This window comes from Gossypium hirsutum, chromosome D03 (assembly GCF_007990345.1).
Source record: "Gossypium hirsutum isolate 1008001.06 chromosome D03, Gossypium_hirsutum_v2.1, whole genome shotgun sequence".
Classification (NCBI taxonomy): domain Eukaryota; kingdom Viridiplantae; phylum Streptophyta; class Magnoliopsida; order Malvales; family Malvaceae; genus Gossypium; species Gossypium hirsutum.
Window position 1 is genome coordinate 4,152,233 of NC_053439.1, and position 23,911 is coordinate 4,176,143.

At 34.4% G+C, this 23,911-nt stretch overlaps 2 protein-coding genes and 1 long non-coding RNA gene across 11 annotated transcripts; 2 read left to right on the plus strand and 1 right to left on the minus strand.

Annotated features, from left to right (window-relative positions):
- Positions 1-988: 988 nt before the first annotated feature.
- On the plus strand, positions 989-4,461 carry LOC121215309 (uncharacterized protein At4g38062). Its single transcript, XM_041089641.1, has 2 exons — positions 989-1,198; positions 1,433-4,461. The coding sequence occupies exon 2, from the start codon at positions 1,442-1,444 to the stop codon at positions 2,375-2,377; it is 936 nt and encodes a 311-aa protein (XP_040945575.1). The 5' UTR covers positions 989-1,198; positions 1,433-1,441; the 3' UTR covers positions 2,378-4,461.
- Positions 4,181-16,133, minus strand: LOC107950475 (uncharacterized). 9 transcript variants are annotated; one of them, XR_005911059.1, is made up of 5 exons: positions 15,937-16,133; positions 15,306-15,618; positions 14,865-15,223; positions 14,639-14,767; positions 4,181-4,519 (listed from the first exon to the last, which is right to left on the minus strand). It is a non-coding gene; the product is annotated as an uncharacterized lncRNA (long non-coding RNA). The 9 variants fall into 9 exon arrangements; XR_005911064.1 differs by having other exon boundaries at positions 14,639-14,772; XR_005911060.1 differs by having other exon boundaries at positions 15,306-15,621; positions 15,937-16,108.
- Positions 16,134-16,395: 262 nt separating this feature from the next.
- Positions 16,396-23,538, plus strand: LOC107950473 (mechanosensitive ion channel protein 2, chloroplastic). Its single transcript, XM_016885324.2, has 14 exons — positions 16,396-16,637; positions 17,019-17,237; positions 17,336-17,395; positions 18,402-18,565; positions 18,891-19,014; positions 19,119-19,216; positions 19,336-19,449; positions 19,841-19,901; positions 20,162-20,311; positions 21,237-21,347; positions 21,512-21,679; positions 21,786-21,899; positions 22,119-22,175; positions 22,527-23,538. The coding sequence occupies exons 2-14, from the start codon at positions 17,160-17,162 to the stop codon at positions 23,349-23,351; spliced, it is 2,124 nt and encodes a 707-aa protein (XP_016740813.2). The 5' UTR covers positions 16,396-16,637; positions 17,019-17,159; the 3' UTR covers positions 23,352-23,538.
- Positions 23,539-23,911: the final 373 nt, after the last annotated feature.

Here is a 23,911-nt window from a genome sequence, read left to right on the forward strand (position 1 = left end):
AAATGAAGGTAACACAGTTTGAACCCGTATTAAATTGGTATCTAACAAAAATTTTAGTTATCGCTCCACACAAGTCAAAGACAACCAAAACTTATTTATTATTTTTACATTTTTTTATAAATATATTTATTACATAATTTTATTTTCTATCCATGTTGTGGATACGCCAGAATCTATTGTTATATAATTCACTTAACATGCAATGTAGCTTCTATATATTATTTATGCACACATAGTAAATTTGTTTCAGTTTAAAGGTTGGGTTATTTATCCAGGCTTAAATAACTATTTGAAATTGAGGAGAATTTGGACAAAATATTAGGTTCAAAAAATGAGTTTAGGTGAAAATTAAGCACATTTAAAGTATAGATTTGATCAAAACTCCAATATTCAAAGTCCTAGTTTGATCAGATTTGACCCATTTTTTAAGTTTATAACATGTTTATTTATTTTATATATCATGTAATTTATATTATATGAAAATTAAATATATTATACTAACTATTAAAAATATGTAAAATTGTTTATGTTTAAATTTGATAAAAAAAGAATATATATACATATAATGGTACTAAAATATATATAATTAGTAAATATTAAAAAATAATAATTAAAATTTTTTAAAAAATAATATGGACAAATCTAAATAAATTTGGATTAGTTGTTTATAAATACGAACGAGATTAATAAAACTTAAAAACTATATTTAAAGCCAGATTTAATGAACTATGTATGATATTGGTACCATGTAAAAGCACGATGAAGCCTGGTTCAGTAGCTATTGTGAAGTAAGAGCAAATTTATTTTTTTAAAATAAAAATATTTTAATTTTAAATCTATTGATTATTTTTTAATTATTTTTGAAAGTGATGGTATAAAACAACTAAATGGTTTTGGCCCAAAAGAAAACAGTTAAAATGCTTCCAGCCCAATTGGGCTTGACTTCCATTACCTAACGGCAACTCTCATTAGAAATTTCCATTGGGAGTGGGACCCCATCCCAAAGGAAAGAGACAAAACGGAAAATGAGTCCATGCTAACGCCGTCAAATCTCTGCATAACTTTTTGAAAATTCCCACTACCCCGCTCTGCTCTCTCTTAACGGCCTTTTTTATTTTTGGCGAACTCTCTCGTTTTTCTATTTTTGTTCTCTTCCTTTCATAATCTTCCGATGGTGAATCTATAAGCACAAAATCAGGTACTTTTCTGGATCTTTCTTCTCCTCCTCGTTATTTTACTTTCTGTTTTCTGAGAAAACTGATATTTAGTCATGTTTTTATTGGCTGTTTGCGGTTAATCACTAATTTTTGCATTGCAAATTTACGAAAATTTTTCTTAATTTTGTATTATGTGCCTTTTGGAATTTAGTTATTTAATGCTAAAAGATTTGTGTTTTTTTACAAAACGGATGTGATTGGGACCATATTTTCAGAAAAAAAATATGGCAATGGAGACGGTCTACGAAGAGTTAGATGAAGTAAAAGTTGAGAACGAGAAGCTAAAGGCAGATTTGAAAAGCAAATCCGAGTTATGTGAACATTTGAAGAAAATCCAGAATGAGCTGTTAACAAATATCCAAGAAGCGAGTTCAAAAATTGAGAAGCAGGTGGAAGGAATTCTCGAAAAAGAAGAAGAAATCTCGGTGGCGAAGCGAGCGAATGAAGATCTTAAACACAGTCTATATGACAAAGAAATGATTGTCAAGCATTTGAATGGTGCAAATGATAAGCTAAGAGTTGAGCGCGATGAGAAGAATCAGAAATGGGGGCAGGAAAATGGACTGACGGTATTGGCTTTAGATGAAGCAAATGAGAAGAATGTACATCTAGAGAAGACAATTAATGTGCTAAGGGCAGAGATTATAAAAGCTCACCTCTCGGTGTCACAGAATAAGTGTTTGGAAGCAAAGAAAAAGGCCGAAAACACGAAGGAGATGAGAGAAAGAGATGATTTGTTGGATGAGGTAGGAAAAGGCAGGAGGAAGGTTGAAGATGAGTTAAAATGGAAGAAGGAACAGTTCAAATACCTAGAAGAAGCTCATGAAAAGCTTTTAGACCAGTTCAAGGTGAGTAAGCATGAGTGGGAGCAGGAAAAATCTGCATTGCTTGATGAGGTTTCTTTGCTGAAAACAAGATTGGATTCTCAGATCTGGATTACGGGATATCTTGAAAACCGTTTGAAAATGTGCAACCAAGTTTTGGCTCATGAAGAAACTCGAAGAAAGTACCTGGAAACTGAAATTTCAGAGCTCAAAATGCGGTTTGGAAATATTTTTTCTGAATTCCAGGACGCAAAGTCACGATTAGACTGCTTGAATTTGCAAAGGGAAAACGAAGTTGCAACTCAGAGACATTTATTGGTTCCAAGGAATCGTTAATGGAAGAAGATTTTGATAGCTCATTGAATTCCTTTTCCTCAGAGCTAGAAATTGAAGAGAAAAAGTTAATGATTGAGGAGTTGGAGGATGACATTCCTAGTATCCAGGAGAAACTGTTATTGCAAGAAAAGTCCCTCTCTGGTTCTAACAAGCTAGTATTGACTGTTGAAGCTGAACTTAAAGCAAAGAATATAGAAATGAAGAATTTAATTGATCAGATGGAGGCAAGGCTGAGAAAATCAGAGGATTTGGTTAATGATCTCAAGAGTGAAAAGACGAATTTGCTTGAAGATATCATGAAGTTGTCAATGGATAGGGAAATTTTGATTGGCTTCATTGGGGGCATAGGTGACAGGATCACTGAGTTCTTCAGGGAAGAAGCACAGCTAATGGGATTCTTGGAAAGGATAGTGCAGGCTTTTGACAATAACCATTCAGATTTTAAAGGCAGCGATGAACTCTTTGACTCACTAAAAGCGAACAAGACTAGTCTTCTTCTTTCACTAGAAGAAGAAGAGCACAAAACAAGAGAAGCAAGCAGTTAGCTCTGCAAATCAGAATATACAGGAGAAACTGCTATCACAAGAAAAGTTCCTGTCTGATTCAAAACAGCTAGCATTGATTGTTGAAGATGAAATGGAAGCAAAGCAACTGGAAATGAAGAACTTGTTTGCTTTGATTGATGAGCTTAAGAGTGAAAAGATAAATTTGCTTGAAGACATCATGAAGTTGACAACGGATAGGGAAATTTTATTTGGATTCATTGAGGGTCTATGCGATAGGATCAGCAAGTTCTCCGCTGAAGATGTAGAGATGGTGAGATTCTTGGGAAGGATAGTGCATTCACTTGACAGTGACGAACTCTTTGATTCTCTAAAAGAGAACAAGAATAGTCTTCTTTTTTCTCCAGCAACCAATAAACAACATTTGGTTATTGAAGAAAGATCACCATTAACACAGCTCAACTAACTGCAGCTTAAGTAAGAAGGTATTGGTTTTCTTTTCCATTTCTTCCTATTCACTATGTTTTCTGGAACAATCCACTTGTGACAGATTCATGCATGAATTATTATAGCATTTGTACAAGACTAACAATTTACCACATATGATTCAGGTTTTTAGCGATAATTCTGAAATTCCTCCGATACTTATTTTGCCCACCTTGGTCCTTCCGAAACTTGGCAAAATTTTTCAATTTGATCTCTGAGTTTGGATTTCATTAAGGTGTGCAAATGTAACACTCAGTTTATGCCTTGTCATCACCTATAAATTTATTTAAAATTTATTTTCAAAAAGTCACGTCATTACACTTTAATAAAATGCAGACTCAAGATCAAATTAGAAATTAGAAAAAATTGTCTCATTCCAAAATTAATGTGGATAAAAAAATTCCAAATATCAAATTGGGAAAATTTATCAATTTAGGGACTAAAATTGCTTTATCCCTAAAACTCCGGCATTTTAAGAATCTTGGAATAAATCGCATGTTCCTCCATTGGTTTGATAGTGTCTCCAAACCCTACGCTCTTCGAATTTTTAAAGTTCTGTTCCTCTACTTTTAAGTTTTAACTTCAGAAATTTTGTCTTCCAGTTATCTTATTTAAGAATTAGAGCCCTGTTAATAACATTTTAAATATATAATCATTAAATCATATTAATACATATCATTAATAAACCAACTGAATTATTTTAAAATAATTAATAAATTATCCTAGCAATTTTAAATCATTAAAATGTCACATACTTAAATTTAACAAATAATTAGATATTAATTTTTTAAATAAAACAAGTAGAAATATTAAATTCGCCAAAAGTAGAAGGATTAAAGTTCAAATGTCTTAAAAATATAGAGACTTAGGGCAGAATTAAACCTTCTCGATCGCTTGAAATTACCAAACGCAACCTTCCACCGCCGTTTTGATGCCCAAACGTTGCGTAAAATTTTAAAACTAAAAAAACACAATGATTTTGAGACTTTATATTGTGTAGTCTGCTACCCTAGCACGTTTCTATCTGCCGCCTTTGGCATGATATTTTTAGGTTTTTCGTAGATTGCTTTTGTTCTTTTTTCTTGAAATCGGCTTGAACACAATTTTGCTCAGACGATAGGGAGGACGGGAGAGTTTTTCTGAACATCAATTCCTGCAATCATAGAAACAGAATTAGCACAATTGTCGCTCAATGAAGAAGAAGAGGAAATTTTACAGATCCAGACCGATCCATGCATGCAAAAAGAACGTGAAGATTTTCAGCTTGTAGGTTGTTTTTTAACAGCAAGCATAATACACTTTCCAGCTATGAGAAGCACCATGGCAAATTTGTGGCACCCTGTCTGTGGGATACAAATTCGAGATCTGGGAGAAAAAAGGTACCTTTTTAAATTTTTTCACAGTATGGATTTGGAAAGAGTTCTGAAGGGTTTACCGTGGACTTTTAATAATCATTTATTAATACTCTGCAAACTGAGAAGGGGAGAAAATCCATTGACGGTACCACTAATTTTTAACCCTTTTTGGGTACAAATTCATGATGTCCCAATAGGTTTATTTACTGAAAGCCTAGCAACACAGCTGGGCAATTTTATTGGAGTTTTCATGGAGTACGATGTATCTAAGTTGGGAAAGGAGACTCATAATTTTATGAGAATAAGAGTGCAGATTGATATTAGGAAACCTTTGAAAAGAAAGAAACAGATTATGTTTGGTGGGATATGCTCATATGTTAAATTTAAGTATGAGCGTTTTGTTTTTTCTGTGGACGTTTAGGTCATAATGACTCTTTCTGTGAAGAGAGAATGAGGGTTGGAGGGGAGATTGCTGAAATGGGATAGGATTTAACATTACGGGCACCATCTCGAAGAGCTCTATCAATGAATAGCATTTGGCTGCGAGAGGGGGAAGGGAAACTTGGAGAAGGCTGGATGGAGAGTAGGTTTGACGGGTTAAACAAGCAGAATGAGGGCAAAGCTATTGATCCAATATTGGGGATTAGCCTTGAGGGGAGGGCAACACATGAAGAACAACAGAGAAATAAAATCTGGTCTTATCAGATGCAAATGGCTATGGAGCATGATTTGGAAGATGAAACTTTAATAGGGGAGGAAGGAAAAAAGAGAAATAGAAGGGAGATGGAAGGCGTACATTCTATAATATCGGCAGCTGCCAAAAGGCATGCCGACCGGGCACAATGAAAATCTTAAGCTGGAACGTCCGTGGTTTGGGGAGACAACGGACGGTTAGAAGACTTCGACATTTGCTGAAAATTAATAATCCCCAAATAGTCTTCTTTATGGAGACTAAAATTAATAAGAAACAAATGGAAATCACTCGCAGGAGGTGTGGTTTCGCAAATGGAATCGAAGTGGAACCTGAAGGTACGAGAGGAGGGTTGTGCTTAGCTTGGAGAACTGACATTGAAGTTATGCTTCGTAGTTACTCTAAAAGACATTGATGTGATCGTTGAAGATAAGGAAAAAGGAATTAATTGGAGATTTACAGGATTTTATGGTTCCCCATACATACAGGATAGGAATGATTCGTAGGAGGTTTTGAAAAGTTTAGCCAATGATAGAGAAACCCATTGGTTGGTTTGCGGAGACTTCAATGAAATTATGTATGTATTTGAAAAAAAAGGAAGGTTACCTAGGGATGAAAGAAGGATGGAAATTTTTAGTAAAACATTAGAAGAGTGCCGATTAAATGATGTGGGTTTTGAGGGCAGGCGTTTTACTTGGGAGGGGCAACTTACCAGAGACGAACATCCAAGAATGTTTGGACAGAGGAGTAGCTAACACAAATTGGATTGTTATGTTTTCAGAAATTAAAATTCAACATCTTGCTCATTCATTTTCAGACCATTGTCCTCTTCTTATTAATACCAGGAGATTTGCAGAACGAGTAAGGGATAACAATTTCAGATTTGAAGCAGGGTGGCTATTGGAAGAATCTTTCATGGAAGAAGTCAAAAAACTATGGGAGAATTCGTTAGAGGAAATATTAAAGAGGCTGGATAATTTAAAGAAAGGATTGCATATTTGGGCTGGGCAGTTAAAAAAAATAGGCAGAAGACAAAACAGATGCTTACGAAGAAACTTGACGAGTTAGCTGAAGCAACCAGAAATGAAGAGACCTTAGCTGAATTGATTGATACAAAAATAAACTTGAATTTTGAGATTGAGAAGGACGAATGCTATTGGGAACAGAGAGCTAGAATTAACTGGTTGAAATTAAGGGACAAAAATACTGCTTTCTTTCATAGCCAAGCTTCACAACGGAGAAAAAAGAATCTCATTCATAAGCTGAAAGATGAAGAGGGTAGAGAAATGGAGCTCATTCAAGACATTGAGGGTGTGGCTAAGTCTTATTTTCAGAATTTATTTTCGGCAAGAAAGAATGGGAATTATGATCATATTCTATCAGGGATAGAACGCTGCATTCATGCGGATGACAACCGAAAACTTACAGAACCATATTCAAGAGAGGAAATTAGAGAAGCTGTTTTTGAAATGGGACCTACAAAAGCACCAGGGGAGGATGGATTTCCAGCATTATTCTATCAGAAGTGTTGGCAGATTGTTGGGGATGACGTCCTAGCTTTTTGTCTACAAATTTTAAACGGAAATATGGAGGTTAGTCCAATAAATTCCACAAATATAATGCTTATTCCAAAAGTCAGCAATCCATCAACTATGATGCAATTTAGGCCAATTAGTCTATGCAATGTACTTTACAAAATTATTGCAAAGGTACTTGCAAACAGATTTCAAAGTGTTATTGGAAAATGTATTGATGAAGCGCAAAGTGCTTTTGTGCCAGGCAGGTTAATATCAGATAATGTATTACTCACGAAATATTGCACAAGTTAAAGCAAAAGAGAACGGGGAAAAAAGGATTTATGGCCGTTAAACTCGATATGAGTAAAGCTTATGACAGGGTAGAATGGAAACTTAAGATCAATTCCAAGAGTTTCAGCGATTTTCAGAAATCTTTTCTGGAGGCTTTGACAGGCGTGGTAGTAAGACCCAGAGTGGAGGCAGTAAAGTCCAGTCGCCGTTGGCTTGAAAAGAGAAAATCAGAAACACCGGAATCCAACAGTTCATTCAAAAAACCCAGAAATATGGAAGGTATAAACTTTAACACTTTATACAGGATGTCATCAGGATCTCAGAATAATCTGAGAAAAATATTCAGGAACGGGCAGTGCCCAACTTCTTTATGATAAACTATCTTTGTCCAGACCGAAATGTCTGACAAACCCTCAGGAAGTAGAGGTTCTATGACCAACTCTACTACCGACTTTAAGATGGAAAGACTAAGAAAATATTTAAATGAATCAGCTAAAATAAATGAAACTAAAAGCGTAACAGGACTAGTAATGCAATTATCAGACCAAATAGAGCAAGGGTTTTCCCAAACTCTAGATCTAATAAATCATTTAAGGATTGAGATGTATAGTCTCGAAAATAAAGTAAATCAAGTAAAAAAGGATGTTAATGAATTAAGAAAGGATCTCTTCCATGAGATACCTTCACCACCAGAATCTGAATATAACTACAGTATTGATACAGAAATAGCTGAAGAAGTGGAACACAGAATGGAAAAATGAATAAAGGAAAAGGAAAACAAGTATCATATACTCGAGGACCTTATAATAAAAATAAAAAACACATTAATACACAAATAAAACTAGACATGGAGGAGTACAATTCTGTTCCAGAATTAGTACAAAAAGGAAATTATACAAGATATAACCCAGAAAACTTACCAGAAGAAAATATTGAACAATTAATAAGACTAAGAACTCATTTACAAAAATTTCAAGATGAAACTGTAGAAAAGTTTGAAAGAACTTTCTATAGATTAAAAATACAAGATAATATACAGGCCTTAAAGGACTGTGTTAATAAAAAGATTAAAAGAATTAAAGATAAACAAGAACAAATGATAAATGAAATATGTAATTATGAATTTAATCCGCAGGAAATAAGAGAATTATTAGAAAATGATGAATCTCTAACCCAGAGACCATCGCAATAAAAACTTGGTATCAGAGCAGACTACGATTCAGGACATAAGAAGATAAAAATGGATAAAAATCCAGAATATAAAGGATTTAAAGACGTAAAAGAAATCAAAGAAACCTTAAGCCTAATAATGATTCAAATAAACAGAACTCAAGAGCAAATGCAAAAGCTCCAAGAGACTGTTAATCTGATAGCAACAGGAACGCTGATGCTTTCAGAAGAACAATCTCAAATAACACAAGAAAACTTTAACAAGATAAAAGAACTAATTGAACCTCTTAAAACAGGATATCAATTAATTGAAAAATTAATAAAAGACTCAAAACCAAGATTATACAGGAGGTATGAGCAATTAAAACAATTTACAAAATGGTTCTTAATTGGGCTAGGTTGTATATTGATTTATGCCATCCAAAGAAACTTGAACTGAGTACTCAGTTTAAGCCAAAAAATCAATACAGTATATGTTTTAATAAATATTTACAAGGATTACATTACTGGTTTAACAAAAATCAGAAAATACCACTAAATATTCCAGGATTCAGCTATAGTTATAATTTTCACCATCACGGCAAAAATTTAAACTACAAATATGAATTTAACTATAAAAGCTACCAAAAGGAAGCTATGGATTTCAAGCAATTGAATTCACTAGCGAACGAAATACATGAATTATCAAGACAAGGAATAATAAATAACGAACAATTAACTGAAGCGTTAAGATATTTAAAATACTTAGCTGAAAATACCAATGAAAGACAAAAATTATCTTATGACGAATTAAACAAATTATTCAACATATTCGATGAAAGGATTGATAGAAGTATCAAGGATTTCAAAGAAGAAGTTGAAAGACAATTTAAACATTTATCTCAAGATAATAAAGACATTAAAGAAATAAAAGAATTGCTAAAATCTAATAATAATCTTTATAAGCAAGACTTAGAAGAGATTAAAAAGAGATTAGCAGCAATCGAAAAGAAATTATGAGTAATTCAGAAATCAGTAGCTTAAACACAGGAAATAATCTCGAAAATGAGGTTATTATCAGGAACATAGATGATAATGAAACCTATCAAAGAGAAATATTAGTTAATGCTAATAAATTATCTAAGATAGAGAAAAAAGGAAAAATAACTCTAGAAGACGGTCAGGATATTAAAGATAATCTAAGTCAACAATTCAAAAGATTGTTTGACAGAGAAAACATATTATTTTTAGGAAAATTTGTAGAGGAACTCCCTATACAAATTAAACAAGCAACAGGAAACACTGTGTTACCATTCATAACACAGCAAAGTTTGGAAGAAAAATTATCTAAGATCCCTAAGAAAAATAGGACCAAAATAAAATATATTCATTTTGGAAAAGCTCAGATAATAATCAAACCAACAATAAAATCAGGAATTGATACACCGATTGAAATAATCGTGTATGACAGGAGAATAACGAGTAATCATATTGATGAAATAATCATAGGAAGACTCGAAGGAAATTTAGGATACCCAGCAGTAAAATTTGATGTAAGTCTACAAATAGGAATCCCAATAATCTCAAATTATCTAGGAAAATCAATAGGATTAAGCTTTAGATATTTAAGACAAGATTTAATGCATCAGGATGATTATCCATTCAGCATCTTATATGCTGTAGGATATGGACTTAGTAATTCACATTACTCAGTAAATTTCAAGACTAGTAATAAAATTGAAATAGAACAAATATTTGCAGAAACTAGCACGAAATTAATAGAAATCCCTAGAAGTCATTTTAGCATACCTAAAATCACTAATGGAGATAAAATTGAAGAAACAAGTGAAAACATATTTAGAAATTATAATAATAGCACAGCATTAATACCTAAACAAGGAATAAGCTTAAATAGGAGTCAAAGTCAAAGCTTTAGACTACCTAGACAGGAGTATGAAATACCAGTAGAACAACCTTCTAATGTTCCCATAATATTAGAAGAACCTACGAATATTCATACAGCATTAAATACTCAAAAGGATTTGAATGAAGTTAAAGACATGATAAGAAAAATTGATAATAAGCTATGAGTAGGTCAGAATTTAAATTCCGACCAGATGGAAGCATTTCACGTTACCTTTCTTGGAATTTGCCTAAACTCCTACAAGATAATAGTGAAATAGCAGAAAACTTAAAAGGATTAACAGTAATAGTAAACAAGATGGTTGAAAACCAACAAAGACATGAGGATTTATTAAGAGAAATAGATAAGAAGATCAGTGATCTACCTTCAAATTTAGGAACCCCTAAGAAAACAATAAGATGGATTAAACCTGATCCACCAATACCTATTCCTAATAAAATTCCACCTCTACCAGATATCAAACCCCAATGGCATCTGTTAGACAAGAAGTAGATTTAGGAGAAAGGATTAAAAATTGCAGGAACCAAAGAGAACTAGATTCTTTAATACAAGAAACTTGTAATATGGAATTTGGTTATCAAATACAGGACGGCATCGAAGAATACATATTCGACGATGACAATTATGAGGATGAATATGATCATGATGAAATAATAAAAATGGAAAAAGATAAAATGAAAATTGAAGAAATATCTGATGATGAAAACTATCTAGATGCACCTAGTAAAAATCTAGTAGTAATAGGATAAAAGTTGAAGAAGACGATGATGAAGTCAAACTAGAAGATGAGGAACTAGATGATGAAGAGGTTAATGAGTATTTTGACCCTTCACTGGACCCATTAGTAGATAGCATAGAAAACATTGATCGAGATGGCCTTAGCAGGCTTGAAACTAGGAAGTCTAAGAAAAAACCAACGACAGGATACTATCATTCTCATGGTAGTAAGCATAAAACTAAGATTCCCCCTCAATATCAGCTAAGTCACAGCGAAAATGCGTATAATAATAGGTGGTTAAACCTAGATTGTACGTTAGACAAACATAAAGAGCTAGACGGATGGTACAGACAAATGTGCTTTCTAAGTCTAAGGAACATAGAACAAGTAGCAGACCTAGAACCATTCTTAGAACATTTCATGACAGGAAATGTAAGAGCATGGTGGAACTCAGAAAGAGGAGAATTATTAAAATCAACTTACTTATCACATGAAGATTAACTAAGATTAAAACCTTAATTTCAAATGAATTTATAGGTTTAAATCAAATTAATCAGAAAACAGTTCAAGAAAAGGAATCTAGCAAAGCAGAATATATTCTAAACAATATCAAGATCTGTGATCTCTGTTATTGGAAGAATTTTATCTGCGAATATGAAAAATGGTTTTATAAGCTAAATAGTAAAGATAAAATGAACCAATATGAGAAACAATTCTATTTCAAATTTCCACCAACGTGGAAAGAAGAATTAGAAAAAAGATTTGAATTAGAAAAGGATGCAAGATTAACAAATAACTTAGCAGGAAGAATACAATGTTTACAGGAATTAATGGAAGAAAAATGCAAAAAAAAACATTTCAATGAGGACATTAATAAATTCACTAATAATAAACCTTGTTGTGATCCTTCTATGATTGACATTCCTACTCGATGGGGATGTAAACCACAAAAGGATTATAAGAAATCTTATAAAAGATACAAGAAAAAATATAAGAGATACAGGAAGAGGTTTTCACCTCGAAAATATAAAAAATATAAAAGACAATACAAAAAAAAGAAGGGATATAGGAATAAATATAAAAAAGATAGAGCTTATGATAAAAGAGATTTTAGAGATAGACATATTAATAAAAAGGATTGCCCAAGAAACAAGAAAGATTGCAGATGTTGGCTCTGCAAAGAGGAAGGACATTATGCAAATGAATGTCCGCAAAGATATAAAAAGGAGAATAATAAAATAATAAGACAACTTGAATACATTAATAGCATAGGATATGAACCAGTCGAATCTGAACCTGATTCAGACGAGTCTGTGTATGAATATGATACAGAAGAAGAAATAAGGGAATTCTCAGATGATCCCGGATCAGAATGGGAACCCATAGACTAAGACTAGATAAAATTTAGCGGATATCTTAACCCGAGAATTCGCTTCAAATTAATAAACAAGTTAATCAACTAAAATCTGATAAGATAAAACTGGTAATAAAAATGAAGGTAAAGGAATTGGAGCAGCAGCTAAAGGAGCAAGCAGCAGCAGCAAGGAAATTCAGATGAAAGAATACTACGAGCTTAGGATTCAAGAGCTGAACCAGCAGGAAAAAGTCAAGAAGATGAAGGAAGAGCTACTACTACAAGAGCAGGAGCTAAAATCTATCAAAAATAGATTGAAGGAAATGGCCCCAGCAGCAGAACCAGTAGAAGCAGCAAACAAGCCCAGCTTCAAGAGCATCGTCATAGCTGATAAAAGCATAATCAAGATTAATAAAGTAGCAAGAGATATCTATCTCGAGTTACAAGGAACATTGTTTAAGGTCCCAACCTTATATCAACAGAATACAGGAATGGACATATTAATAAGAAACAATTTCTTACATTTATATCACCCATTTGTTCAACATTTGGATTATATAACTTTAAGAAATAATCACAAGACTATTAAAATACCTAAAGTACGAAAAGCCTACAGTTGGCATCGACCCGATTTCCTATCAAAGTTGCGTCTGCTACTTGTTCTATGTTCCTTAGACTTAGAAAGCACATTTGTCTGTACCATCCGTCTAGCTCTTTATGTTTGTCTAACGTACAATCTAGGTTTAACCACCTATTATTATACGCATTTTCGCTGTGACTTAGCTGATATTGAGGGGGAATCTTAGTTTTATGCTTACTACCATGAGAATGATAGTATCCTGTTTCAAGCCTGCTAAGGCCATCTCGATGAGATTTTAGAGATAGACAGATTAATAAAAAGGATTGCCCAAGAAACAAGAAAGATTGCAGATGTTGGCTCTGCAAAGAGGAAGGACATTATGCAAATGAATGTCCGCAAAGATATAAAAAGGAGAATAATAAAATAATAAGACAACTTGAATACATTAATAGCATAGGATATGAACCAGTCAAATCTAAACCTGATTCAGACGAGTCTGTGTATGAATATGATACAGAAGAAGAAATAAGGGAATTCTCAAATGATCCCGGATCAGAATGGGAACCCATAGACTAAGACTAGATAAAATTTATCTAGAACAATATCAAGACTATGAATATAATATAACTAATCCAAACAGCACCTACATTAAAGTAGGATTAAAATTTAAAGGATTTAGGTATTATCACCTTCATGCCTAAAGCCAATATTTGTGTAGCACATAAAGATGTGATACCAGCATGAGGTCATGAAAAAGATAGGGTTTGATTTGAGTTGGGTAAATGCCATTATGAAATGTGTCATCTGTTGCTTATTCTGTTGCTTATTCAGTTGTCATAAATGGGTACAGAGGAGATAAATTTGTACCAACCAGAGGACTTAGACAAGGGGACCCATTAAGCCTGTTTTTATTCCTGATATGTGGTGAAGGTTTATCGAGCTTGCTGAGGTTAGCAATGAAGAGAGATCGTCTCAAAAGAGTACGGGTGAGTAGATACAGTCCACAAGTATCTCATCTTTTATTTGCTAATGACTGCATACTGTTTGGAGAGACAACTAGGAGGGGTGCAAACATCATAAATGATATTTTGTGTTAATTCAAAGTTTGCCCGGGACAATGTGTAAATTTTGATAAATCAACGGTAATCTTTAGTAAAAACACGTTGGAGGAGGATAGGAGACAAGTGGTTGATGTGTTGGGGGTACATAAGACTAGTGAACCTGAACGATATCTACAGCTACCGAATATGGTGGGACGAAAGAAAAAAAGAAGCTTTTCAGAGTTTAAAGGATCGAATCAAAAAACATATTGATAACTGGAGCAACAGATTTTTATCACAAGGAGGGAAAGAAATTTTTATAAAGGCCATTTTGCAAGCTATTCCGACTTATTCTATGGCATGTTTCTTACTGCCGAGAGCTCTTTGTGATGAAATGAAGAGTATTATAGCAAGATTCTGGTGGCCAAAAGGAGGGGGCAAAAGGGGAATTCATTGGTGCACTTGGAAAAACCTTTGTTCGTTAAAAGAAAATGGTGGTCTAGGCTTTCGAGATCTTAGTCAATTTAATATTGCGTTATTAGCTAAACAAGGTTGGCGTCTCATTAATTTCCCAAATTCTTTATTAGCCAGAGTTTTGAAAGCTAAATATTTTCCACAGTCCAGTTTTTTAAACGCAAAGTTGGGGAATTTACCTTCATTCACCTGGAAGAGCATCTGGGCGTCAAAAGGACTTCTTCAAAGAGGATTGGGTTGGAGAGTTGGTAAAGGGAGTTGCATTTCTATCTGGGAAGACAACTGGATTCAGGGGATTGACAAGGTGGCTGAGCTTAATAGCACAAACAGAAGAGAATTACAGTTAGTTTCAGACCTCATTGACAATTCAAGTAGAAAATGGAAGTCAGACTTAATTAAAAGTACCTTTCAAGAAGATACTGCTCGGAAGATTCTACAAATTCCTCTGGCAGAGACCGAACATGAGGATATTCAGGTGTGGAGTGGAGAACTATCTGGTGAGTTTTCAGTACGTAGTGCGTATAAACTACTACAAGATGCTTCTACAGCTAATGACTACTTATTACAGACCGAAATAAGAAATTTTTACAAAAAATTATGGAGCCTACAATTGCCTTCAAAAATTGCAATTACAATCTGGAGGATTTCATGGGATTATATCCCTCACTTTGGTAATCTCAGCTTGAGGAGGGTTAGTTCAACTGCCCGCTGTCCACGATGTTATTTTGGAGTAGAAGAGCGTCTTCATGTTTTCCGAGAGTGTCCTTTTACAAGAGAAGTGTGGCAAGCATTAAACTTAGCATGGGTCATGGAGAATACGAGTCAAAATACATGGGAGTGGCTAACCTGGGTTTTCAAGAACAGCAACAATTACCAGTGTCGGCTTTTCTGCTATGCTTTATGGTTGATATGGTCCTTTAGAAACAAACTCATTCACGAGGGCAAAAATTCAACAGGAAGGGGATTAGCTCAGAATATTCAAAGACATATGGTAGAATATGAGGGAATAAATGCTGAGAAGAAAACTGAGAAAAAAATTTTCAAGAGTCACAGTATACAGGAAAACGTACCGAGAATATCGATCAAATTTGATGCAGCACTGGATAGTAGAACCTTCAAATCAGCGACAGGACTAGTTGGTTGGGATATGAGGGGAAATCTACTGGTGATAAAAACGGTTATCCACAGAAATGTTCCCTCATCATTCGCAGCAGAGGCATATGCATGTTTAGAAGGCATGAAATTAGGGATTGCTTTAGGATCTCAGTCAATTAGAATTATGGGAGACTCAAAAACCGTCATAAAGAAGAGCAAGGCGATGTCAACAGATAAATCGGTAATAGGTGCCATTATTAAAGATATTCAGAACAAGAAATCCTTTTTTCAAGATCTTACTTTAAAGCACATACATAGATCAGAGAATACACATGCACATGGTCTAGCAAAGAGAGCTCTCGCGAAAGAAGAAAACATTTACCTGATAGGAGAAGAACTGGACCGCCACATTTCAACCTTGGATGAAGATTGGCAAAGAAATCCGGATTGAAGAAATGGGTGAAGGAGCAGCATCCAAAACAGATAGCTTAATGAAGTTTAAATCTATGGGGAAGAGCTATCGACATAACAGATGGGACCTTGGAAATGACTCTTCAATAGCCTTTATGGTTTCCAGCTGTTTCTGATTAATGACTGGGATAGGTTTCATTCGGTAGATTTTAATTTCAATTAATGCTTTTGTCTTTTTCCTTTTAATTTTCTAGCTTTTGGATTGACGTTTCTTGGGGGGTGTAATTTTATACTTGTTTAGGTTGAAAATTAGATTGGTTCTTTTCTGCTTTGACTTAGGCCTTTGATTTGGGCTGATTGGATTATTATTATTATTTTTTCTTTCATAATAAATACCCAGCCATTCTATCAAAAAAAAAAAAACAATGATTGATTGATTGATTTTATCTCTTCTCCTAAAGGGGTGGAAAACTAACGAGCCGCCACAGAAGCCCGCATGGCAATCCACGTGGATAAATATTAACCACTTTAATAAAAATAACAATATAATAATAAAATTCCGCGCGTGCAAATTATTTTCCAGTCTCGAAATTTCTGTGAACAGCTTTTTTGTTTTTCTGTTTTTTCGAGGCCTGAAATTCTCCGTTCCGTCGTAGTTTCTTTCTCTTCAAGGTAAGTCTCATTTCAATTTCCATAGCCTTTCGATTTATGTTCGTTTTAATTCTCCACTTGGAATCTTTTTTTTTGTTTGAAATTTTTTCTCAAAAAGAAAATCGTGTTAATTCGGCGGCTACGATACTTTGCCTGTGAGTAGAAATTTGGTTTTTCTTAATTATATATTGGTTTATTTTCATCGGAATAAGTTTTACTGTTGAACCCTTTTTTGCTTGATTGTATGTATATCGGATTCTCATAATTTTGGAAACTTGAAAATTTCGAAATAAAACTCTTTCTAGGTTTCAGTCTTTCAGGCCAAATTTTGTTGTTGTTATTAGTTATGTTCTTATCTTTTCTGTTGCGTCATCAAATTTTTAATTCTTTTTTCTCCGGCAGGTTTCTTTAGTTTTGGGATTTTGGATAAGTGTTTCGCTTTATTAATATCCAAATTTGAGTTTTAAGATTAGCTGTTGTTGGAATAAAGTATGATCTTATGCTACTAGTGACGCCCTGCAAGCTATTGACTTCACTCCCACAATGTATCTTTCTGGTTCTTTGCAATTGTCCCATGATTTGGGACTTTGCAGGAACCAGGGATGTAATAAAAAGTTTAAGGTACACGATTTGTTCCTTCACTTCTAAGAGAAGATTTTGTTTTTTATTTGGCATTTTGTTCTATATATTGGTGTTTTTCTCACTTTTTCTTTTTCCAGGGTGTATTGGGAAGGCAGCGGTTGAATTTATTGAGCGACACCCTCTCATCTAGCACTTCGGTATAACTTCAAGTTCTAAGACATCTTCTTTGTTTAGGATAGTATTTCTCTACTGTTAAAATATGCTTCAAGTCCTTTTACTCTTCATATATATAGAATTTAGTCTCTTACTTTTATTTCAAAGAATTTAGCCCAGGTTTGTTACCCGTCATCTTTTTTACATGGCTATTGAGTATTTTTTTTTTAATTTCAAAATATTACACCAGCGAATTTAACAGAAAAATTTTAATGTAATTAACAATTGGACCTAAATTTTGAAATATGAAAGTAGAGAGACTAAATTCTTGGAAATAAAAGTAGAGAGATTACATTTCAATTTTGTGAAGAGTGCAGGGATTTGGAGTATATGTTAACCTTTCTCTGCTATTACTTAACTGTGATTATGTAGGGATATTGGATAGTCCAAACTAAAAAACCATATCACTTTGATAAGTGCATGCTTATTTACAATATCATGCCAGGGTTTTTTGCTTTAATTTTCTTAGCATTATTGTCTTCCTATTTGTGGTTTGTCTGGAATTTGATTGAGCCAAGTTTATTATGAATGCATTATTTTTGCACATGGACATCATATGATAGCTTTTTCTTGTCAATATCATTGTCTTAAACTGCACAGAAACTGTCTCACGAAGTGTTGTTTGTATGCTATTTTTCATCCATACTAACAGATAATAGATCTATTTTCAATCTCCCAATCACTCAACATTTATTGTTGCAGTATTGTACCATGTCACCAGATTACCTTGGACCTAAAGGCTAGATTTATGTTCTTTTAAATTTTCATTTAAATATTACTCATCCCTATAGACTCTAATAAGCTGAAATCTTTTGCTTTGTCTATATTAGTGATTTGCAATTGTATGACTACTGAGCTATGAACTGCTTTGTGGCCCTTCAGAAGGTGGCCTGGAGTTAATTCTTTCAATTTAATAGCATTAGCAACAATTTAATGTTCTTTATGATGTTCGAGGAATCTTTATTCTTCGTCTTATCTTTCTTGCCATAGTTCCAGCAGCAGGATTCTTGGAGAATTCTGCTCTCCAACAGTTTGTACAGGCCAATACATTCAGTTCCATACAGAAACAATGCCTTTAGGTGTCATGCTTTTCAAGTACCAGGCAAAGTATTTGAACTTCCTGTGGTAAAAGCTGCCTCTATTGCATTGACAAGGTTCTTTTTTCCCTTCTTTGGTGATCTGCTTGCCATATTTGTTATACTGAACTTCAGGATTGTTAGAGTGGTTATCTTTTCCGTACAGATAAATTTGTTCTCTTATTAGTTCAGCATACATAGTATTAATTTTTATTTGGGTTTAAGTTCTAAGAGTACTTTATGTTTTCCTTCTTTAGCTAATTTATTTATTTTCCTGGGGCCTCATGTTCATATTAGGAACATATTGTCCTTAAAACAGTACTGCTGCTTTTGGGTGCTGTCTCTATTTTTATTAGCTGTATAATTTTTATGCATTTAAGATTAAGCCCTTTGTATCATGCAGGTCATATAATATTTTACAAGATAGTCCTCTTGTATTTAAGTTGGCTCCAGCAGTTGGCATTATTATTTTTGCCGTATGTGGTGTTGTGCCACTTATGCAACATAGTAGAAGCTTACTTCTTCATGTAAGTTCACATCTCTAGGTTCCTCTCTATTCTGTTATTTACCATGGTTCAAATACATGTGAGTTGGATCAATGCATTAACTAATGTTTTATGAGTAACTGCAGAGGAGTGATAATAGCTGGAAGAAGAGCAGAACCCATTACGTTACAACTTCTTATATTCAACCTTTGCTGCTGTGGACTGGTACAATCCTCATATGCAGGTGTCAAAATCATGTCTCGTTTAAGTGCAAAAGGATCTCTACATTTTTCTGTTATAAAATGCAAAATCTAGTCTCCAACTGTTCAATTTGCATGCATGTTATTGCCGAAATTCTTGCAGAACGCTGGATCCATTGGTTCTCCCTACAGAAGCCAGCCAATTGGTTAAGCAACGGCTTTTGAATTTTGTACAATCATTGTCGACTGTGCTGGCCTTTGCATATTGCTTATCGAGGTAAGCATCCATTCTCCTTTTTATTTCCTAAATAAAATGCTTGATGAGGATGTTCACTGGCTTATAATATGGTGTAATATAAACAGGCTAGCATTGCATTGTTGCTGGTGAGCTCATCAACAATTTTATTAGTGAAATATGGTCCCAGCTTGTTCACTTTAAATGTGGTATCCAAAATAATCTAATGAAAAGCGTAATAATTTCTTAGAAGCTAGAAGACATGTAGCACATATCTATGGCTAGTGTGAACAGGAAATGTATTGTATTTATAAAATTTCAGAACATTTTTCTTCTGAAACTGATTTCTTTATGTTAATAATTTTTCCTCATTGTTATGTTCCATGACTGTTGTTTCCATGGTACTAAACATGGTTAAAATACTTTTATGCAGCACGATTCAACAAACGCAGAAATTCTTCATGGAGACGAGTGAGACCAGTGATACGAGAAATGTTGGTTTGATTGCTCTATCATAAAGCAATGCTATTAATTACTAATAGTCATGTGATTGCTATTGTTTATTACTAAAGCCAGAAGTGCATATGAATTGTCACTCTAATGAAAGAGGCTGAGAGACCTGTAACACAAATCAGTGATTGGTTCTCTTTCATTAAATTTCATTTACATGCTTTTCTTGTTGTTATTCAAGCAGCCAGCTTTGCAGTTGTGATCCTTTTTACTAATTCTTAAACTTACCTTGTGTTTCTGGCAGATGGGTTTCCAGTTTGCAGGGAAAGCTCTATATTCTGCAGTTTGGGTTGCTGCTGTGTCATTGTTCATGGAGTTGTTGGGATTCTCTACTCAGAGGTGGCTCACTGCTGGAGGTCTAGGGACAGTTTTGCTGACTCTTGCTGGCCGTGAGGTACACCTAAAGATCATTTTCATACTGGTTCATTTCAATTTATAGCTTTCCTATGATGCACATTCTCTGTTGCTACTTCATGTTAACTGCAGTTATCTCTGGCCAAAAAAAAAAGGTTGCAGTTCATCAAGAATATATCGATGATATAGGACATATATATAGGGTTCTATGAATTTTTGAAAATCTTGTTATGTTATAGGCAAGAACATGTGATTATAGGATTTAATTGAATGAAAGAAAATGGTTAGGCCTACAGGTTTGTTTAGAAAGGAACTCAGCTTTGAGGGGAAAAACTAATAAAAGGGAGCAATGATTTATGGTTGCAATTGAAGCTTGGAGGTTTCTTTGGTGTTGACTTTGGTTAAGGTTTGATAGATTTGAGAGACTGATCTAGGGCTGGTTGTAAATCTGAAAATGCTAGAAACAGGTATAGGAGGAAGAAGATAAATATAACAGTTCACAACTACAGTTAACAATTGCTTCATACAATCAAAAGATAATATAAGCTGATCATGCATCAATAACATCCTTGAATAAGTTGGGACACTGGAAATTTTGATCTCTTAATAAGAAGGGAACCCTAGAAGAAACCCATTAGACTCAAATTGTGAGATTTTCCAGCTAATTTGGAAATTATTAGAATGCTCCTGAAATAAACCCCCAAAAACAAGGGAAAACCCCATTAGACTCAAATTGTGAGATTTTCCAGCTAATTTGGAAATTATTAGAATGCTCCAGAAATAAACCCCCAAAAACAAGGAAAGATACCTCAACTTTGAACCTAAGGGAACATAAAGTTGATGCTTATTTCTCCTAAATCAAATCCTAAATTTTTCTTGTTCTATCTGGACTTTTCTTGAACCCTTTTTTATCTGAACCCGCGTATGCACTTTCTCAGAGTTTGACAGTTTGTTATTTGTTGTAGATATTCACAAATTTTCTCTCAAGTGCAATGATTCATGCGACTCGACCTTTTGTCATGAATGAATGGATTCAAACAAAGATAGAGGGATATGAAGTTTCTGGTACTGTTGAGGTTTGTATTTGAGCCCTGTCTCTGTTTTAGAGTAAAAGGCGGAGCTGTGTTTGTATTAGACTTCAAATGGTTTCTAATGATGTGATTCCCTTAGTAAACTGGGACAACAACATTCTTCATCTGCGGGTTTTCTTATATGGGTCTTGATTTTTTTACATATACAGCATGTTGGTTGGTGGTCACCAACAATAATAAGAGGGGAGGATCGTGAAGCAGTTCACATTCCAAACCACAAATTTACAGTAAATGTTGTGAGAAATCTCAGTCAGAAAACTCATTGGCGCATTAAAACTCACCTGGCCATCAGTCACTTGGATGTCCATAAGATTAATGTAAGGACTTCTCCAAAACTGTCAAAAGCTCTATTTCAGATTTGCATAATTAAATTTTCATTTTCAAATTTTTAAAATTCCTTTTGGATCCCTTTTGTTTGTGCAGAATATTGTTGCCGACATGCGCAAGGTATTGGCTAAGAATCCTCAGGTTGAGCAGCAGAGATTGCACAGAAGAGTATTTCTGGAGAATGTCAGCCCTGAAAATCAGGCCCTTTTGGTTCGTGTTCAACGTCTGACCTTCTTATGAAATCATTCTTCTTCGTATGACTACTTGCGTTGTTTTTCAGTCATATCTTTGATAGATTTTCTATAAGCAATGACAAGAAGGAACAGTAAAAGAATTTGCCTCATCCTATTTTTTGTGCGTGTCTGCGCGTGTATGTTGTATGTTATCTAATATTTGCCAATTTATTTTTCCTCCTTTCTTATTTGACAGATATTGGTGTCCTGTTTTGTGAAGACTTCCCACCTTGAAGAATACCTATGTGTCAAGGTAAGAGGATATCTCTATTAAGATTTATGCCTTTCAATGATCAATGTGACCTCTGCAAGTCAATTTCAGGGTGTTTAGTGCATAAATGATAAGAAAAGTTACTTGTAACTTGGTAGAAGTGAAATGAATCTATACCATATTCACCATTCACCTGAACTTATCTTATGAAATTGAAGCGACAAACTGTAGTAAAGCATGCTAAGAAAAGTTACTTGGTAGAATGAACTTATGTTGTTATCTTATGAAAATGAAGCCTTTCAATTATGTTCAATTTATATTCCCTGTTTGTGAAAGTGGTTTCCATTAAGTTTGATACTGGATATGTAACTAGATTTTATGGTCGATGAGCAGGAAGCTATACTTTTAGATCTCCTTAGAGTCATCAGCCATCACCGTGCCCGACTTGCCACACCAATTCGAACTGTGCAGAAAGTAGTTGGTGATTCCGAGTTGGAAAATGTACCATTTGCAGACTCAATCTATAACCATGGTGGAGTGTCATCTAACAGGCCTCTGTTACTGATCGAACCCGCTTACAAGACCAGTGGTGAGGATAGAACAAAAGGCCAGTCTGCACAACCAGCCGGAGAACAAGACAGTAAAACCACAGTAAGGCCTGCTGCAGACAACAAGGCCGGAGCAACACCAAAGCCTGATTCCAAATCCAAAGCAGATGCCAAGGTTGTAGAAAGTCCAAATTCTGAAACCAAAGCCTCTAATGCTTCTTTTGAATCAACATCACATCCCAAGACAGATGATAAAGTTAAACCACCATCAAAATCAACCCAGAAGACGAGTTCTAATGCTGCAGAAACATCTAGTCCCGACCAAAAGGTTCTGGATAACAAAAGAGTTTCCGACAAGCAACAGAAAGTTGTTAGGCCTTCTGTTTCCACGACGGAAAGTGGGATTGACAAAGCAGGTGGATTACGAGAACCGTTTCAATCAAAACCGGAAGGCGAGAAGTTGCCAGTCTCTGCCTTAGAGGAAAACATAGTTCTCGGTGTTGCATTAGAGGGCTCGAAGAGAACACTACCTATCGATGAAGAGATGACTCCGCACGCATCAGAAGCAAAAGAGTTGGCTTTCACAAGCCGAAATGGAACTGGATCAAGTGCTGAAGACAAGAAAGGCGGTCAGATCCGGCCCACATCTGGTAACCCCGATGATCAGTGATATATTGAAAGCTAACCACTAATCCCCAGAGCTCACAACTTGCATTTGATGGACACTTGACACTTCCACTGAGGCTTTCTTTCACCATACATGTATATCTTCACTCTTTTATTATTACTCTTAAAATGTATCAAAATGTAGCATGTTTTATCTTGAAAGCTATGGTTAAATATCTCATTTGTTCCAAGTTATTTATGTAAAAATTTATGTAACTTAATGCATATAATATGATTAGAATTGTTAAATTGGGCGGCCTGAGGTGTAATCAACTCAAGCCGAGCTTGAAAGGGTTGATTGATTATTTATTTTTAAGTTTGGGTTCGGCTTAAAATGTATTCCAGTTCAAGTTTAAGTTAGGTTCGATAACAAGGTTTGCAAATCGTTCAAGTTGAGCATTATTAAGCTTGAATTAATTCAAATTATAGGTCAAGTTGTTTGAGCTTGATTTCGTATTTATTGAATTAATTTATTTGAGTCAAACTCAAAATTTACGAATACCAATATTTCATTTACACTTTTGGGGCAGCCTAGCTTTAATTTTAAGGTCCAATTGATCCACG

Excerpts from the sequence above, each read along its gene's own strand:
- LOC121215309 (XM_041089641.1), top strand. The coding sequence starts at position 1,442 with ATGGCAATGGAGACGGTCTACGAAGAGTTAGATGAAGTAAAAGTTGAG.
- LOC107950473 (XM_016885324.2), top strand. The coding sequence starts at position 17,160 with ATGTATCTTTCTGGTTCTTTGCAATTGTCCCATGATTTGGGACTTTGC. Across the intron at positions 17,396-18,401 it reads CCCTCTCATCTAGCACTTCG|TTCCAGCAGCAGGATTCTTG; the intron begins GTATAACTTCAA and ends TTCTTGCCATAG. Across the intron at positions 19,217-19,335 it reads GGTACAATCCTCATATGCAG|AACGCTGGATCCATTGGTTC; the intron begins GTGTCAAAATCA and ends AAATTCTTGCAG.